Below are 19,183 nucleotides of genomic sequence, written 5' to 3' on the forward strand. Positions count from 1 at the left end.
GGTGTTTTTTCAAGTTGTCTATTAAAACTCATACCCTGCCAAAAAAGACGTTTTCTATAATAAAAACGTCTTTTTAACTATGGACCTCCCTGCCAGACGTCTTCTGGAGGTCTTTTTTTTTTAAATAATAAAAAAAAGAAAAAAACATTTTTGAAAAGATTTTTTTGAAAAAAGAAAAAAAAAATTGGACCTCCAGCAGTGTACTAGCCATGATCGCGAAATTGCATGTTTAACCCCCATACCAACCCCATCTTTCAAACATGGCAGCCATGTTTGTTTACATTTGAAGAAAACATAAGGGCTGCCTTCTCCTGAATGCCTGAACGGATTTCCAAGCGGATTTTTTTGTTTGAAAGCTGTGAAAAGCATGCACATGCATAGTGCATGATCTGTGCACGAATGTGTGCACCAGCGTGCACACTATTTTTTTAACCCTTTGTTGGCGAACCGGCAATATAAGAGGTCCCACTTTAAATATGGCACTGAAGAAGTTAAGTCAAATCTTCAGTGTTAGGGGCTTTGCACATAGATGCGTTTTCTTCGCACAGACAAAACGCATGATTTTTTTAAAAGAAAACAATGATTCTCTATGCTGCGACAGTGCGTTTTTTTCCCGGTCGAACCCAGTTCGATTTGTGCGTCTAAAAAAACTCATTGACTCCTTTTATTACTCCTTTTCGGATCCGCAGTGTGGATTCCGCACAGCCTTGCACACCAAATCCAATGCGTTTTAATCATGCAGCAACGGTCCTGTGTGCAAAGCCCTTTACTGTTACTTAAAGTGAACAAACGTAACCAACTGTGCACATGTTACAGTACGTATCATTTCATTTGAACAGACATTCATACTAATTCTGCACATTTTCCACTTTGGCAGTGACTCATGCAGTTACACTGTTCCTGTGTCCTTCTGTAACGCCTCCTGTCTTACACCCTCATATGGAACAGAATAATCACAGAATACAGGGAAGGAACAGTGTCCTTAGGAGAAGGAACGTCGACCCCAACCGACCAACGATGAACTGAAGCGGTCTGCGCCGCATTCTTTGCTGACTAGGTCAGGGGCGTCACACCAAATTCTGGGCCCTTGGTACAAGGATTCACTGCGGGGCCCCTGTGCTTTAACTATTGAAAAATAGCAGATATACAAGCTCACAGCGCGGCACCGAGTGCCGCGCTGCGAGCTTGTAGATCTGCTATTTTTGAAAAATCATGAAAATCTTTGAATATTTGAATATATATATATTTTTTAAACCTATGTTTCTATGTCAGTGGAGCTCAAACCTTTTCATGTGAAGGACCCCCAAAATGTTATGTATTTGGCCACGGGGGTGACGGAACCCCATCTCAAAATATTGAGTTCCAGGGACCCCCCAGAAGCAAAATTTGAGTTACAAATGTTTGCTTAAAAAATACATATATTCAAAGATTTGCACACATTTTCACGACTTTTCAAAAATAGCAGATCTCGTTGCCGCGCTGTGAGCTTGTAAATCTGCTATTTTTCAATCGCTAAAGTATAAAATAATTAAGGCCCCTCCACCACCTTGGGCCCTAGTAACTCAGTCCCACTTTCCTACCCCTTGTGACGCCCCTGGACTAGGTCGAGGCTGGTGAAAGACGTCATGTGCGAAGCACGTAAGCTAGCAGCAGTACAGCACGGTGCTCCAAACACCAGCTGTGTGCCAGGTGAAGCATTTTAAGGGTTTTAAAAAGGATGTTGTACGACAAACTGTTTCTGTTTCGTTTTGCTATAAAACACAACATTGACAAACCAAAGCTGTGATTTCGGGTAGCACGTCCAAAAGGTTGGAAGTTCAAATACTCTCTAGGCCTAGAGTTAGACGAAAGGAAAGCCCTCCAAGAACTCCAAGAACACTCATGATGAGCAAGGATAAAAGTTACAAAGCCTTTATTTTTGTCAGGGCATACAAATTAAAAGAAATAAAAGATGATTTTCTGACCCACAGGTCTTCCTTGGGGCATGGCTAAAGGGTTTGACGTTGGGTATTCTACTCTATTTTTCCAAATATTTTCCTGCTGAGGTTAAAGCAACGGAAAAAAAACAAGGAAGCAAAAGTCCCAATGGCATTTAAACAAATCCTCACCTTAAACTGTAAAAACCACAGCAGCAAATACAGATCTTTCTTTCTTAGCCAAGTGACTGGCAGCCAGCGTAGTGCAGCTAAAACTGGGATTATGTGCTAAAAATCTCCTATAGCACCAGTGATGACTCATCATGAGTCTAGCTGTTGCATTCTGTACCAACTGCAGGCGATGTAAAGAGCTTTTTACTGAGGCCGGAGTAGAGGGCTTTACAGTGGTCTAAACCAGTGGTTCTCAACCTGTGGGTCGGGACCCCTCAGGGGGTCACCAAATTCGTTGTGAGCATGTAGATCTGCTATTTTCACAACAGAATTGTGTTATACAAAATTTAAAGCCTTAACTCTTAGTGCTTCAGGGTGGGGGGTCCCCATTTAAATATGATTATTTTGGGGGTCACGGCCTGAAAAGGTTGAGAACACTGGTCTAAACCAGGGGTTTTCAACAGGCGGTCCGTGGACCACTGGTGGCCCGTGAATATAATTGCATGTGGTCCCTGACCACGCATTTAGTAATGTAGGAAAGAGAAGATGTATTTATTTACTTTCTTCCACGGAACAGTGCACTAAAGACTACATGACCTGGTGACTTATGGTCATGTGTCAATGTTGTCAGTTACTGGGAAGTCGGAGGGCAAGAAATTCCACAGAACAGGGAAGAAGTCTCAATAAGGATTACAGTGCATCAGTTAGCGTGAGTTTAATGGAAGGTTGGATAAAGTTAGAGAATGGAATAAGGGTAACCGTGGGAATAGGAATTTCTACCACTTTTTGTGGTCACATGTTCAAATACTGGATTCTGATTGGCTTAAAACAGTGGTAAATCAGTCAACAACCTTGAGTTGGCTCATGGACCCACTGAAACAATTAATGATTGTAACTAAAGATCCTTGCAAGTTACAACTTTGTTTTCTTTCATTTATATGGTAAAAGTGGTAGAAAAGCAATTTACCATTCGAGGTTGTGGGTTGTTGGCTGATTTACCACTGTTTCAGGATTGAAACAACCCTGAAACAGTGGTAAATCAGCCAACAACCCACGACCTCGAATGGTAAATGGCTTATGTCTTACATTCGATGGAATTGAGAAATTGTATTTAAACATATTTGAATACATTTAACAAAGGTATTATGTATTAAAAACATTTTCTCGTGGACGTGCACCTGCAGACCTAATCATACCATGGACCACCAATGGACCATGGTACCGTTGGTTGAGAAACAGTGGGATATAATATAATAGACATGGGATTCATAGCAATCTCAATCAATATCCCCTCCCAACACAACAGTGGTTCCCCAGGTTGTTTGTTAGTCTGGGTGGTTCACAATCTGTAAGGCAGGGTTCCCCAAATAGTTTTCCCCAAGGTCCGAATTATGTCTAGGGTACCAAGCAGAGGGCCACAACATTGCAGGGGGCGACGGTGGCGTTTCCGCTACTCCAGCAACAGTTCAGATATTGTCACTGTGGGGCAGAAACCTTGTATCTCCAAGTTTCAAATGTGTACGTTTTTTGGTAAAGCAAAGCCCTGCTTCATCATACAAGATTGTCGCACAAAACTAGTGAAAACAGCAGATCTACAAGCAAACAGCGCCTCGCCTCGCCGTGCTTGTAGATCGGCTGTTTTCACTAGTTTAGTAAATTTTTTAGATGATAAATACAAAACGAACGGTTTTGGACATGCAAGGTTTCCACCCAACAATGACGATATACTAGTGTTGTTGCTGCTCTTATACCACCATTATTACTGGGGTTGGTAGGGGCCAGACGGACAGTAGCCCCCCGAGGGCCGCAAATGGCCCGCGGGCCGCCTATTGGGGAACCCTGCTGTAAGGCAACATAGATGTACAGACATCTGGATTCCAGCAGGACTTTAGTGTGTGAAGTAAAGTCAAGAAGTCACTGACTGCACATGACTCAACCTCTGTGCGTGTGTGCGTGAGTGTGTACTTGAGTGCGTGCGTGTGAACTCTGCTGAACTGGCTCACGTAAGCCAGTGGCCTGGCTGGCACTCGCTCTGTCTGCACCTTGGTTTCAAACACAAACACACAAAACTAATGCATGGCTGAAGACTGCAGAAACACACGTACGCATGCACACAAGCGCGCGCAAGCATGCACGCACGCTCTCACACACACACACACACACACACACACACACAAACACACACACACACACACACACACATACATACACATTTATCTTACTACACATTCATCATTCTCCGACCCCTAAAGGGCCGTTCATACCAAACACTAGAACTATAAATAATATAAATATAGTTTTAAATACAGCTCTAAGTCAAGTGGATGGCAGAGTTCACACCACAACCATAACAACAACAGCAATGGTGGAAATTAACTAGAGTAAATGTACTCAAGTTCTGTACTTTAATAAAGGGAACTAGGCAAGTCTCTGTGTGTATACAAACACATCCCCTTGGGTCCTGAACAAACGTCCAATCTCTCTTTTGGGTCTCGACCTGAAAAGCTTGGGAACCACTGGTATACAGCACCTCAATGTACTGTAATGAACCTGGCCCTAAGTCCTACAGTATGTCCTAGATCTTTTGTGGGAACCATGGCCACTCACGACCGCGCTAGTGTCCCCCTGCACGTGAGCAGAGGCTAAAACCAGCACCACTAGCTATGCCTGCCTCCAGCTCACAGAGCCTTGCCTCCTCCAGCAATGAAAACACACTGCATTGGTTGCACACATCCGACCCGACAGAGACTTCAGGATCGTAACTATACCTGTGCCATACAGAATAGAGCTGCATCTCAAGTCCTTAAATTAGATCCTATTCCCCTAACCCTAACCCCATTTCCTTGTATGTTAGTCCAGCCCACTGACAATAGAACGCCCTGAGTTGGCCTATCACCTGTGATCTTGTCATCAGAAATGAGACGTCTCCTCTTCTCTATTTCCTCAATGGGAGGGACTAACAAACAAGCAAGGAAATAGGATTTGATTTAAGGACTTGAGACGCAGCTCATGAGAGAGGATGAGAGCGAGAAGGGAACCCGAGAAGCCATTCTTCTCGGGCAACTAGCCGCTATAGGCTAAGTTGCAAAGCCAAACAGCCAACAGTGAAGTTAGTCGCTTTAGCGTCGCCGAAATGGGTCACAATACGGCTCTGACAATACACATCCCTCCCTAACATAGCCTAACCTCCTGCAGTTGTTGTGACAAGCCAATAAGATGTCCCAGGAGTGTTCTGCTCGTCTTGCGAGGACCTTTATGACCAGCACACAGGGCAGTGTGTTTGTTATGAGTGGCTGACTGTGTCCTGGGGCAGAAGCAGGACTGTTATTGAATGTAATTCCAGCCAGATGAGGTGGTGCAGCAGCAGAAAGCCACTGAGGTGGTGAGAGAGGCTGCCAAGGCTTCTCTCTCTCTCTCTGAAAGACTCCCAGGAACACAGACGCACCAATTGATCTACTGTTTGAACACAAATCATCCTCTTCTCAACACATTTCTTCACATGAGCATGAACCCTATAGTGTCCCTATTCTGGTGTCAACCAACGTTCGGAAAAGAAATGTGGTGTAGGGGCAGAAGAGGAGCAGACCAGTGTAAAGCCCTGGGAGTATATAACGTGGTTTAAAATGTCTGTAGAAACAAGTGCTGCCTTCAAATGAAGTGAAGTTCATCATTGCAAAAAAACACCTTGAACCACTTAGTCCTGAGCTGGTTCTGTCTGGTTCCCAAATGTCACCTCCTCTGGGAAATCATGACCACATTAACTGTACCCATGTTATTCCTGTTCCATTACCTGCTAAATATAGGCTAGTGTATAAATGAGACTTCACAGATTCTGAATCTACCTTCATACTGTATACACTAGATTGATATTTCTATGCATTTGATGTACTGATGTTGATGTTTTGATGTATTTATTACCTTACTCGTTGTATTGATGTACAGTATCGTATTGATGTCTTACCTTCCTTATTGTATTGATGTATTTAGTACCTTGCTTATTGTATTGATTAGGGGTGTAACGATGCATTTTAATAGAGATTCGATACTTATCACGATACATGGTTGACGATACGATACATGGACTATATTGGTTCATTCATGGCGATACGATACGATTCGATTCAATGATTTAAAATCGATATAGTAACTTTAGCAAAGCAATTAAATCTGTGTGAAAGGTGTAGTGCAGGTTTTTAAGGGAAACATGTATTATTATGGATATAAATAACTAAACACAGTGATTATCTGCCAAATACATGGACATTGTATATTGACAAACCTGCACCTTGACATGAATCCAGAGATTACACACATTTATTGATAGACCAGTGTAGCTATATGGAAAGGAAAAGTAATCAAACCCCTCCTTTAAAAATGTTCTTCTTAAAAATGCTAAATACAATGCACAAGTATCGATACAATCGATTCTTTGCACTGCAGATCGATACGATACAACATCAAACGATACGATTCGATTTTAGCTGTTTTCATTTAGATATACTTCGAAGTTAAAAACGATATTCCGATGCAGTTACTATATCGTTACACCCCTAGTATTGATGCATTACCTTGCTTATTGTAAGTCGCTCTGGATCAAGAGCGTCTGCCAAATGCCCAAATTGTAAATCGTAAGACTCACCCGAGCACAGCTCTCCCTTGTAGCGCAGGCAGTTGAAGTCGTCGCACTCGCACAGCTTGCCCCACACCTTGCCGAAGTCGTTGCCGTGGCACACGCACTGGCCGCACACGCAGTCGCCGCGGCCGCTGCAGAGGCGCTGCGGCTCGGCCGAGGTGCTGCAGCGGTCCTGCTCCGTGTGGCTGTAGTCGCCCTCGGCGCACTCGCAACGCGGGCCCAGCCGCCCGGCGTGGCACAGGCACATGCCGCACTCATACGTGCCGTTGCCCTGGCTGCACACGGGGCTGTCCGGCTGCGCCTTGGCGGCGCACTTGCACTCGCACTCGAAGGTGACCGTGATGGACAGGGAGTCCTGGAAAGTAGAGTAGAGGGGTGTGTAGAGCGGTGGTTCTCAAACTTTTCGTCCGGGACCCCCAAAATAATCATATCTTAACTGGGGATCCTCCCACCCTGACAAGCACTAAGAGTTGAGGAATTACATTTTGTATCACACGGTAGGCTACTATTGTCAAAATAGCAGATATACATGCTCACAACGCCTTGCGTTGCGAGGCGTTGTGAGCATCTAGATCGGCTATTTTCACAATTTCTACCTCTAATATTTGACAATTTGGCCAATGTTTAATTTTTCATTTTAGAGGTATTAAAAGGTCTTTAAACAGCCACTTTAGAAATGTGCAGTTACCCTCTATACACTTAAATTTGATGTTGGTTTGTTTACTGTTGAGTGAGAAAACAATGTTGCACATTTAAGTTAACCATCTGGTGACCCCCTAAAATAATATGGGGACCCCCCTGAGGGCCCCGAACCACAGGTTGAGAACCACTGGTGTAGAGAGAGAGGGTTGTAGAGGGAGTTAACCGAACTAGAACCAATTTAATCGATAATTAAGTGACCATCGTCATCATACAGTAGGCGTAACATTTCAAAGAATTGAGAAAAGCTAATAGTGGTCAATCGAATAAAGACGAAACATTTCAAATACATATTGTGTCTCGGTTATTCGATTCATCAAAAAAGTAATTGATTGCATAATGTCTAAGGATATAGTTGCATGCGGTCCTCCCTACCTTGAAGCCCACCGGCTTGATGACAAACGTCTTCTTCTTCTGCTTGGGGCAGCCGCGCGCTCTAGCCTCCACGCTGAAGGACACCTGGACACCAGGGAGAGAGAGAGAGTTTTATGTCAGGGGTCTTCAACGTTTTCAGGCCAAGGACCCCTTGTTGTGAGAGAGATGAAGCAGGGACCCCCACAACAATCATCAGTGTATTTTTTGGATTCATGTCAATTTGTGTTTTCAGATATTTAACCACTTGAACCGTCAATACTTAATAAACGTGACCTTTCACTCTGTACATAGTCTGCTCTTTTTACCCTCTACACCAAAGCTCTTTGCCAAAAATAGCAGATCTACAAGCTCACAACACCTCGCAGCGCGAGACGTTGAGCTCTTGTAGATCCCAGTTAAAATATGATTCTTTTGGGGGTCACGGTCTGAAAAGGTTGAGAACCACTGCTATACAGTAGCTGACACACACATAGTCGGCATCTTTGAAATACGAGGTTTGTGTGAGTCGGCTGTTTGTCAGGGAGGAACAGGTGATGATGTCAACCCTGCAAAGGGTTTTAAGTTGCATCTACTAATACATTAAATAAATCAATACCACCATGACTGTTACATGAATTTTGTCAACCACATTGTGCGTGCGTACAGTACACGCATGCGTGCATCTGTGTGTGGTACCCACTACCCACCAGCCCATTTCCTGTTTACTGCCCTATTCACCCCTACCACACATATAACCCAGTTTCAGTCAGACACTCACTCTCACATTAAGATAAAAAAAAACATCTATTGGTTATTATTACATATTTTGAGATGGGGGTCCGTGGCCAAATTTTGGAGGTCCTTCACATGAAAAAGTTTGAGCACCACTGACATAGAAACATAGGTTTTTCAAAAAACCTTAAAAGGATTTGAAATATTCAAAGACTTTGTTGTGAGCTTGTATATCTGCTATTTTTGAGCGGTGGTTACACCGTCTCCTATACGTGGCCGTGTGTGTATGCGTCCGTGTGTGTGTGTGTGTGTGTGCGTGTCTGTATGTAGCCTACATTACCTTTTGTGACCACACATGTTAAGGGAGGGGCGCTGTTGTTCAGGCCAGGCCAGACACACACACACACACACACACACACACACACACACACACACACACACACACACACACACACACACACACACACACACACACACACACACACACACACACACACACACACACACACACACACACACACACACACCACCGCTCAGTTCACACGGGTGTGATTTTTCAATAGTTAACTCATTCTGAGCCCCAGACATTAACGGATTATAATGTCCAAAGTGCCTCCTTCAGGTCCCATTCACTTGCGTTGTCTTATTTTGAAGGCCAGAAGTCCACCGCGCAATCACTTCCGGTCTGACGTCATCGGATCGTGCGCCGGAACCGATCCGTGTCCACGTGGAGTTGTGTAATGGCCGACCGGGAGCTTTTATAACTGTGTAACATAAGCGAGCATCTGCCTCCATCCTAGCTTCAAGTGTAGTTTTGAGATAATGGACATTAAAGATGAGATCCCCCGTCCACCTCAATGTTATGGATGGGACTATTTTGTGCTCGTGGAGCCGTGATGATGCGAAATCAGCGACGGATTTCGTCTCCGGACCGCCGGCCATTCTTCTCGGTAATGTACTCGCCGTTACAGTAATATATTACTTTTCCCGAGATATCCCGTGAATGGCACTACAGATACTCGAGTACATTTCGCAAGATATCTCGCGAATGGCACTAGATGAGCTAAAGAACAAAATAATGCGTAATAATGCGTTCCCAGTCTAAATGGGTTAAACCTCCTCCCCCTATGAAGAACATTCGTGGGTTGCCTGCAGTGAATCCTTGTACCCAGGGCCCAGAATTTGGTGTGACAACCCTGCTCAGACCCACAGGTTCACACGCCCACACACAAAACACATTTTGAACATTTGAACAACACAAACGGGCTCCAGCAGTTTGTAATCACTGCACGGCCGTTCGTTGTTCAGCAGCAGGGAGAAAAGGCCTCCTCCATATGTACTTAGTCAGCGTAATTGTTCATTCAACATCGCATCTAAATCTGGTAAATGTCCATAAGTGGGCAATTACGAGACTAGCAGAACATGTGGGGAGACAGACGACCATATATGGACAAACAAGGGGGAGCAGAGATAGGGAGAAAGCGGATTGTGTCACCTGGCAAGAGATAGAGAAACACAGGAGAGGTGAGGTGAGGAGAGGGGAGGGGAGGGGAGGGGAGGGGAGGGGAGAGGAGAGGAGAGGAGAGGAGAGGAGAGGAGAGGAGAGGAGAGGAGATGAGAGGGGAGGGGAGGGGAGGGGAGAGGAGAGGAGAGGAGGAGAGGAGAGGAGAGGAGAGGAGAGGAGAGGAGAGATATGTGGACTGGCACTGGCAGTGGAGTGTAATAGCAAACTTGCAAATATGCACTTCCCCTGAAGAATATTAGGACCATCATACGTTTATAATAGTGTAATGTTCTTTATCAGAGATAAAGAACATGTGTGTGTGTGTGTGTGTGTGTGTGTGTGTGTGTGTGTGTGTGTGTGTGTGTGTGTGCGTGCGTGCGTGCGTGCGTGCGTGCGTGAAATACAAAGGCTTGATATCTCATACTAGTGCATGCCTTGCAAATTACATCGCACATGTACCGTTGTTGCCTATTGAGCTTGGCACATTTCCTGGGGCAAGCTGCCCAGATCACTCATGTCACTCATACTACTGTGATTTTCCGCTACTAAGGGGCAGTTGCGATTTGCTGCCTTGTTACCGTCTTGTATTCCAAATGGTCAATGGTAAGTAGCCTGAATACTTTTGGTTAATGTTTATGCTATGTGTATGCCTATGTTTTCCTAAATGTGTGAAGACAGTAGACTGCGTGAAGTGAGTGAGATGAAAAAACCTAGGTGAAATCTGCCGGTCTCAATAGGCACCAACTAGGGCATTCACGAATAGTGATTTTTAGTATTCGAATTATTCAAACTCAAAGTATTCGAATAGTCGAATATTCGACAGGACTGGCCAAACTGTCAAATATTAAGTAAGAAGAGGCGAACATTGTGAAAATAGCCGATCTACATGCTCACAACGCCTCGCAAAATAAGCGAATATTCGACTTCGGTGAACAACGTCGAATAGTGACTTTGATATTCGAATATTCAAATATTTGGTGAATGCCTTACGGCACATTGAGACAGGTGGACAGGTGGTATGCTGTGGGACTGACACATTGAGACAGGTGGACAGGTGGACTGGCATGCTGTGGGACTGACCGTGTCTCCAATCTTGAGTCCGGAGCAGGATTTGAGTCCGGGGATGACCTCTCCGTTCAGACAGGTGGCGTTGAACGACAGGGACAGCTCCTCCGGCACCCCCAGCACCTCCAACTCCACCTTCGATCGGATTTTCTGTTCAGGGACGTGCAGAGAATGTTAGAGAGGCAGGGAGTCTGAAATGTCTAAAAGGACCTTTTGTTGAAAATATTGAAAATAGCAGACCTCCAAGCTCACAACTTGGAGGTCTGAGCTTGGAGGTCAGCTATTTTCAGTACTTGATAACACACTGAACTAAGCATAAAAAAGGCAATGTGGCGTACAGCATGGATTTCTTCACAAAGAGTTGACAATTATTTCAACACGATGCTGCATTAAAGTTCAGGAGAGTTTGGACTAGGTAATTCTCTTGAATGCTGCCTTCAGGTATGGCATAGAAAGAGGGCATTTGCATTTCACCACAGTAAAAACTGCGTTCATGGTCTGGAGAGGGCACTTTTTACAGACGGATAAAAGGGCTGTCTATGTGTGCACGTGCCTGTTTCTGGAACACCAAGGTAAAGAAACTCACTCAGGTAAATGTTGCCTCCTAGATTCCTTGGATTGTGACACAACTCTCCATACAGGGCAGGCCACACCCAATTCCACCTACTGTAACAACCGTTGATGTTCTGCCATTTAGTGTTTTGTTCTAAACTCACTTCTCTTGATAACAAGAGACTGATCGTAATCAGAACCTACTACTACTACTACTACTACTACTACTACTACTACTACTACTACTACTACTACTACTACTACTACTACTACTACTACTACTACTACTACTACTACTACTACTACTACTACTACTACTACTACTACTACGACTTCATCGGTAAGCCCCCAACACCAATGTCCCACACACATACTGTATATCGTCGTTGTCGGGTGAAAACCTTGTATGTCCAAAACCGCTCGTTTTGCATTTACAGTCGATCTACAAGCAAACAACGCCTCGCACCGCGAGGCGTTGTGTGCTTGTAGATCTGCTATTTTCACTACCTTTGTGCGACGGCCTTGTACGTAGAAGCAGGGCTTTACTTTGTGAAAAAACGTACACATTTGAAACTTCTGCCCGACAGTTTACAGTTTACAGTTTAGGCATTTAGCAGACGCTTTTAATCCAAAGCGACTTACAATAAGCAAATAAACATCACAATAATAAACAAGATTAAGTGTCAGTACATCAACAGCAATATAACAATGTAAATGAATATCTATCTAGAAAACAAACTATATAATCCGTAAAAAAGGTTTCTAAAAACCTAAAAACAAATGCTAACTATAGCTTCATGTATGGTCATTGATCTTTCAGTAGTGCCTGGTGACGATATACTGGCAGGAGATGTACATAGAGGTAACAACTGATGGTCACTCTATGGTCTTTATTCTAATAGCTGACACACACACAGTCGGCGATCTTTGAAATACTAGGTTTGTGTGAGTCGGCTGTTTGTCAGGGAGGAACAGGTGATGATGTCAACCCTGCAGAGGTTTTTAAGTTGCATCTACTAATACACAATGATGTGAATTTTGTCAACCACATTGTGCGTGCGTGCGTACACATGTGCGCGCATCTGTGTGTGGTAAACACCACGAGCCCATTTCCTGTACTGCCCTATTCACCCCTACCACACACATGACCCTGTTTCAGTCAGATGCTCACTCTCACATTGGAGGGTGTATGAGTGTGGGAAAACACTTGAGTTCTGTGTATTTGCCACAGTCACACAGGTTCACACACCCACACACAAAACACATTTTGCACATTTGAACAACACATGCAATATGCAACTCAAAGGGTTCTGAGTCAGCATAAGCGGGCTATGCGCCCGCACTTGATAGGCTAACACCTCATACCGCAGTGCAACTGCTGCTTTGGTTGTCAATGCGTTTGTTTTTCAATGTTTTTGACCCCTTAAAACCTATTTACTTCAGTTGACCGGGGTACCTTACTGTACGACTTTAAGCCAGCCAATATTGCTAGTGATCTCTCTGGGTATCATGTCTCACATGAGACCTTCCTCTTGCCCTGTTGACATAAATACCCTTCAAATTACTTAATATGCTGGAAGTAAATTGTTGACTCTTACTTGTCTTCCATTTTCAATAGTTCCCTATCTTCTGGATCTATCCCTTAAGATTGCTTATGTGAAGCTTATTCTAAAAGAAACACTGGTCTTGACCCAACCAATTGTAATTACAGGGCAATCTCTAAAATGTCATTCGTTTCAAATATTCTGGGAAAGACAGTCTCGTTACAACTAATGGCAGCCTAGAAAGACAGTATGTGAATAAATTCAGTTGGGAGTTCGTCAGCACCACAGTGATGAGACTGTATAGGTATTAGAGACACAAATGATCTGAACGCTGACACTGGTGACCACACTTGTTTTGTTGGACTTCTTATAAGCTCACTATTATAGGCTCACAATTCTGGGACAAACATTTGGAGAAAATAGTCAGTCAATATTGTCTCACTGTAATGCGTCGCAAGATTGTAGATCAGCTATTTTTCTCTCCCCAGAATAGGCTTATAGTTTTGTGTGAAATAACAGAATCTTCAGATTATTTATTCATCACACATTAACTGAAAAGTAACAAACTGCTATTTCAGGGTCTTTTCACATAGTTTAAAGTAAACAAACACAACAAACTGTGGACAAGAAGTGGACTAAGAGAAAACAAGGAGTTGTTTTTTGCAAACCTGTACTGCTTTGTGCTCACAATGCACAGTTTAAGCGAACGACAACATAGACTAGAGTGAAGTTAACTCAGGCCAGGGGTCTGAGTGGGCTGAAAGCGGTCCAAGTGTGATAACGCAATCAGACAAAGAGATGATGTTAGTCATTGACGTGGTCAGCTTCACACCTTGGTGACAGCGGGGCTGCGTTTTACAAGTTTGCATTACTCAGCGTTTTACAGTTTGAATGACTCAGTGTGCTGTGAGAGTAGTGTGTCTGCATGACTCAGCATAATACTGTAGAAGCATGTCAGCAAACACCTGGCGACTCTGCCTTCTACACACACATACTTAGACTAACATCTTAAAGGAGGACTTTGCCACTTTTCAACCCATCTTCATATAATAGGTCCTCACTAATGTTCATAATAAAATAGCAAAAAAAAAAAAAATCTACTCAGTCCAAGTCTCTTAGGAGAGCTGTGGGAAGTTCAGAAATCCATCGTCTTGTGACATCATCATTTTCCAAAAAAAGATTAATCAATATTTTTGAAAAAAGTATTTCGATTTTTATTATCGCGAGAACAATGGCTTCCACTTTAACATTGCAACTTTTCAGGAGTAGAAAGCCTGCATTTTCTATTAGCTTGGATTCCCAATCGATGATGTCACAAGACGATGGGTTTCTGACCTGCCCACAACCCTCCAATGAGAAAAAAAAAGCTATTTTTTTAGTGAGGACCAATTATATGATGATAGGTTGAAAAGTGGTGAAGTACTCCTTTAAGTGTTCTTGGTGAAACACTCGCAGAACCAATTAACGTGCTAATTAAATACAGTCTGAAAACTGCTGACTGTCAATGAAATAAATAATAAAAAGTGCAACACTTCTTGAAGAAGATCAGACATTTAAGCCTCTTTTATTGATGAAAAGAGTGAAAAGTTTCGGTGTTAACTACGGCTTCCATGTCTGAGGTGCTCCAGTGTGCTCCGCTTCTGTTGTGCATCGGACCATGCTTGATTTGGCTGAGGTGCGGTGGCACTCCTTTTACGTCTAGAGTCTTGTACGTATATTCTAATAATGTTTTTTAGTTCATTTGCATTTTGATTCAGTCCTAAACGGATAGTGATTTGGCTTCCATTTAAACGATCACTCTTTTAGATGTCCCATCACGTCCTTTGCGCATGCGTGTTGTCGTGTGCGAGAACAGAACACATGCGACTGCATTGAAGCAGGCTGTGGTGCAACTGTTGCATATGTGTATATGTACAGTACATGCGTGTGTGTGCATGCGTGCGTGCAGGCATAGGCGATTCTAGCCTCTTCCAGCGGGGGGTGCACGACCTCTATTACCTCATGCACGCGCGCGCAGCGAAGCGCGCACACGAAAAAAATTGCGGATATTAGCGGTTTTGTAATGTTGTTTTAGCGGATTTCTGCAGTTAATTTTGTACCCAAATGTAACACAATATAAACAAAAAAAGTGTAAAACAGGTGCTTCTTTTTCTAGACACCATGAGCATGTCTAGTATAGGATTTATTTACTTATTTTGCAGACAGAGGCAGCAAAGCCAAACATCAAGTTAATCATCATTCATCAAGCAATCAAGCAGTCATTTACAGTGTCAAATAAGCATTTCACAAAAACAAATAGTAGACACATCCTTATTACACAATGAACTGCAGCCTCCGGGGTTTGACACTTGCAAACCTTTCAATTATTTTCTGCACTTTAATTTCGTGTATTTTCTCAATCTGTAAAATGCCTATATCTGACACTCTTTTATCAGTCATGGTTGTCCGTAAATACGTTTTTAGTTGTCTCAAAGTAGAGAAACTGCGCTCAGCTGAAGCACTCGTAACTGGTATGGTGAGGTACAGTGTGTAGACGTGTTTTAATGTACCAAATGAATCAGAATTATGCATTCCCTTCTCTTGAAAAAAAGCAAGTTTCTTTTCAAACAGTGTCGTGTCCTCCATTTCTTTTTTTTTGCGCACATTCTCTTCCCTGTACATGGAAGTCATTACAGAGATTTCAGCTTTCAGAACATCTGCATCAAGAGTGTATGTTTGACATACGTCTGTCACACTTTTTTCTGAAGGGCTATCTGAGGTTACAACATCAGCAAGACACTGGAGGATATGAAAATCGTTTTCAGAAAAGCGCCCCTCAAGCTGTTGTATGAGTGTGTCCAGTGTTCTATACAGAATATCACATCGGTAATAATCCGCTGCTGTGTTCGGTTCTACACGGCGGCAGAACCATTTTGGGCTTAATATAATAGGGTTTATAAAAGCATGATCTGACTGTCTTAGTCTTACCTTGGGCTGGTCAGGAGGAAATGGTTCAGTCACGCACAGTGAGACAAGAGTCCTGGCTGATAGAGCCTGAGGTCTGTGTTTTGTAGAGGAAAGTCAGGTACAAAATGATCCTCTCCATGATGTGATGTTTCAGGGCAAGCATCTATATTATAATATCTACCGGTAGTCACGTCCATAGTAGTGAAGAGCTCGAACTCCATGCTTTATTTTTAACAGATGTTGTTTTCAATTTCAATACTGGCGCGTGGATATGACATCACATCAGGAGGGGAGGGGGGGGCTGCCTGGAGCTGCCAGCCTCTATCACTACCACTAGGGGGTGTTGTTGTATTCGGTCTGAGTGGATGTAAAGTTACATTACAAAAAAATCAAAAATCAAAATGGCCGCCTGGCGGCCAGGGGTTGCACGTGCACCCTAGGACACCCCTTAAAATCGCCTATGCGTGCAGGTGTGTGTGTGTGTGTGTGTGTGTGTGTGTGTGTGTGCGTGTGTGTGTGTGTGTGTGCATGTGTGCGTGCGTGTGTGGAGACTCACGGCGTAGGCCTTCAGTATGAGCTGGACAACGTTGCCCGAGTCGTTGGACAGGGTTCCCACTGCCGTGCCGGGAATCAGCTCGCTGTAGTTCTACAACACGCACGCACGCACGCACGCACGCACGCACGCACGCACGCACGCACGCACGCACGCACGCACGCACGCACGCACGCACGCACGCACGCACGCACGCACGCACGCACGCACGCACGCACGCACGCACGCACGCACACACACACACACACACACACACACACACACACACACACACACACACACACACACACACACACACACACACACACACACACACACACACACACACACACACACACTTAAACTTAAAACGTCTTACAGTCTGTAGTACTCTGTAGTAAAAAACAGATTAATATTGAAACAAGAATTCGTCCATTCTCAGAGTGGAGGTCAGGGACGTGCCGAGAATGTTAGAGAGGCAGTGGCCGAAATTTCGAAAACTGCCTTTTGCTGAAAATATCGAAAATAGCAGACCTCCATGCTCAGAGCTTGGAGGTTGACTATTTTCGGAGCTTGATACCACACTGAACGCATAATCAAGTCAATACTGGAGATGTGGCATGGATTTCTACACAGAGAGGGCAATTCTTTCAACATAAGACGAGGCATTCAAGTTCAGGAGAGTTTGGACAAGGCAATTCTCTTGAACGCTGCCTTCAGGTATGGCATGGAAAGGGGGCATTCGCATTTCTTTCACCATAGTGAAAACTGCATGCATGGTCTGGAGAGGGCATTTTTGGTGGTGGTGGAAGTCTCACCTGGTACAGTGGCACCACAGGGTAGGTGACGGCAAAGATCAAGTTGATGTTATTTTCTGACATCTTCTCTGTTATCAGTGCTAGAGATGGGTAATCCTGAACACACACACACACACACACACACACACACACACACACACACACACACACACACACACACACACACACACACACACACACACACACACACACACACACACACACACACACACACACACACACACACACACACAGTATGACTCACAGGTAAATTCCTTTATCTAAAGCAGTTTCTCAAACCTTTACATTTCAAGATCTCCCCTTTACTCTGACAGTACATACATCAAATGCATTATCTACAGCAGTGGCTCAGGGGTAGAGAAACCGTCATTAAAACACGAAGGGTTCCCTCCGGAGAGCAAGACTCTGAACCTCTATAGTTGCTCCCGGTGAGCAGGTTGGTGCCTTGCATGGTTTCTTCCGCCATCGGTGTATGAAAGTGTGTGTGAATGGGTGAATGTAATGCACTCTATGTAAAGGATAAAGGCGCTAAACAAATGCAGTCGTGCAACTGTTGCGCACATGTTTACGTGTCGATCTCGCTATGAAACATCAGTAGCAGACATGTTATGTTGTGTTTGATTACTAGTTAGTAGCGCTCCTATTCTGCCTGTTTCTTTGGTTAGCAAGTAGCATTAGGAAGCAACAGCCACATAACAACACTACGTCATCTGCTTTGCTACTGTTGTGTTGGTCAGACGGTGAACCAATCGCAGAAGACTGCCTCTTTGGCAACGCCCATCCCAGAAACTGCTGTAGTAGGAAGCACTTTCAGACTGAATAATGGAGTGAAACGAAATGCAATTCAGGCCGAGTGTCAGGCTATTTGTAATGGGCTCCGTTTTCGTCCCAACACCACACACACACACACACACACACACACACACACTGACCATAGTACTAGACATGCTGTACATGTTCTGGGTGTCGAGGTGACACCGTCCGTCGTTGGGTTGCACGATGCCGGCCAGCCTGCCGTCCAGAGCCATGTGGGTCTTGGCGTCCGACGTGAAGATGAGGAGGTGAGAGGCACCGGGACGCCAGCCGATCCGGTCCTGTTCCACCAACAACAACCACAGAAACTAGAGGTGAGATCCCGAGGAACCGGAGGAACCCGGATCAAATATTGAGGCCGGGACCCGATTCCGTTACATCATGCAGGGTTCTTCAACGTTTTCAGGCCAAGGAGGACCCCTTAGTTGAGAAAGAGATGAAGCAGGGACCCCCACAACCTGTTCTTAGATTCCATATAGTTTAATCGTTTGACAGTACTAATCATCAGTGTATTTTGGATTTTTGTCAATTTGTGTTCTCAGATATTTAACCATTTGAACGTCAATACTTAATAAACTTGACCTTCTACCACTTTTTGTGGTCACATGTTCAAATACTGGATTCTGATTGGCTTAAAACAGTGGTAAATCAGTCAACAACCTTGAGTTGGCTCATGGACCCCGCCCACTGAAACAATTAATGATTGTAACTAAAGATCCTTGCAAGTTACAACTGTGTTTTCTTTCATTTATATGGTAAAAGTGGTAGAAAAGCAATTTACCATTCGAGGTTGTGGGTTGTTGGCTGATCGCTGTTGGCTGTTGTTTGGCACGAGGCAAAAAACAGTGGTAAATCAGCCAACAACCCACTCCCTCTCATGGTAAATGGCTTACTTTCACTCTGT

General features: G+C 44.0%; 1 protein-coding gene across 1 annotated transcript in view; it reads right to left on the bottom strand.

Annotated features, from left to right (window-relative positions):
• The window catches only part of LOC308302760 (integrin beta-3-like), a 44,827-nt gene that overhangs the window by 17,501 nt on the left and 8,143 nt on the right, over window positions 1–19,183 (bottom strand). The window contains exons 4-9 of the mRNA XM_080747051.1: window positions 18,399–18,560; window positions 17,467–17,562; window positions 16,673–16,762; window positions 11,090–11,224; window positions 7,795–7,878; window positions 6,727–7,075 (exon numbers count right to left, since the gene is read on the bottom strand). Coding sequence (XP_080603177.1) covers window positions 6,727–7,075; window positions 7,795–7,878; window positions 11,090–11,224; window positions 16,673–16,762; window positions 17,467–17,562; window positions 18,399–18,560 — 916 coding nt within the window. The remainder of the gene's footprint in view (window positions 1–6,726; window positions 7,076–7,794; window positions 7,879–11,089; window positions 11,225–16,672; window positions 16,763–17,466; window positions 17,563–18,398; window positions 18,561–19,183) is intronic.

The sequence above is a fragment of the Nannobrachium achirus genome, assembly GCF_963921795.1.
Source record: "Nannobrachium achirus genome assembly, chromosome: 18".
Classification (NCBI taxonomy): Eukaryota; Metazoa; Chordata; class Actinopteri; order Myctophiformes; family Myctophidae; genus Nannobrachium; species Nannobrachium achirus.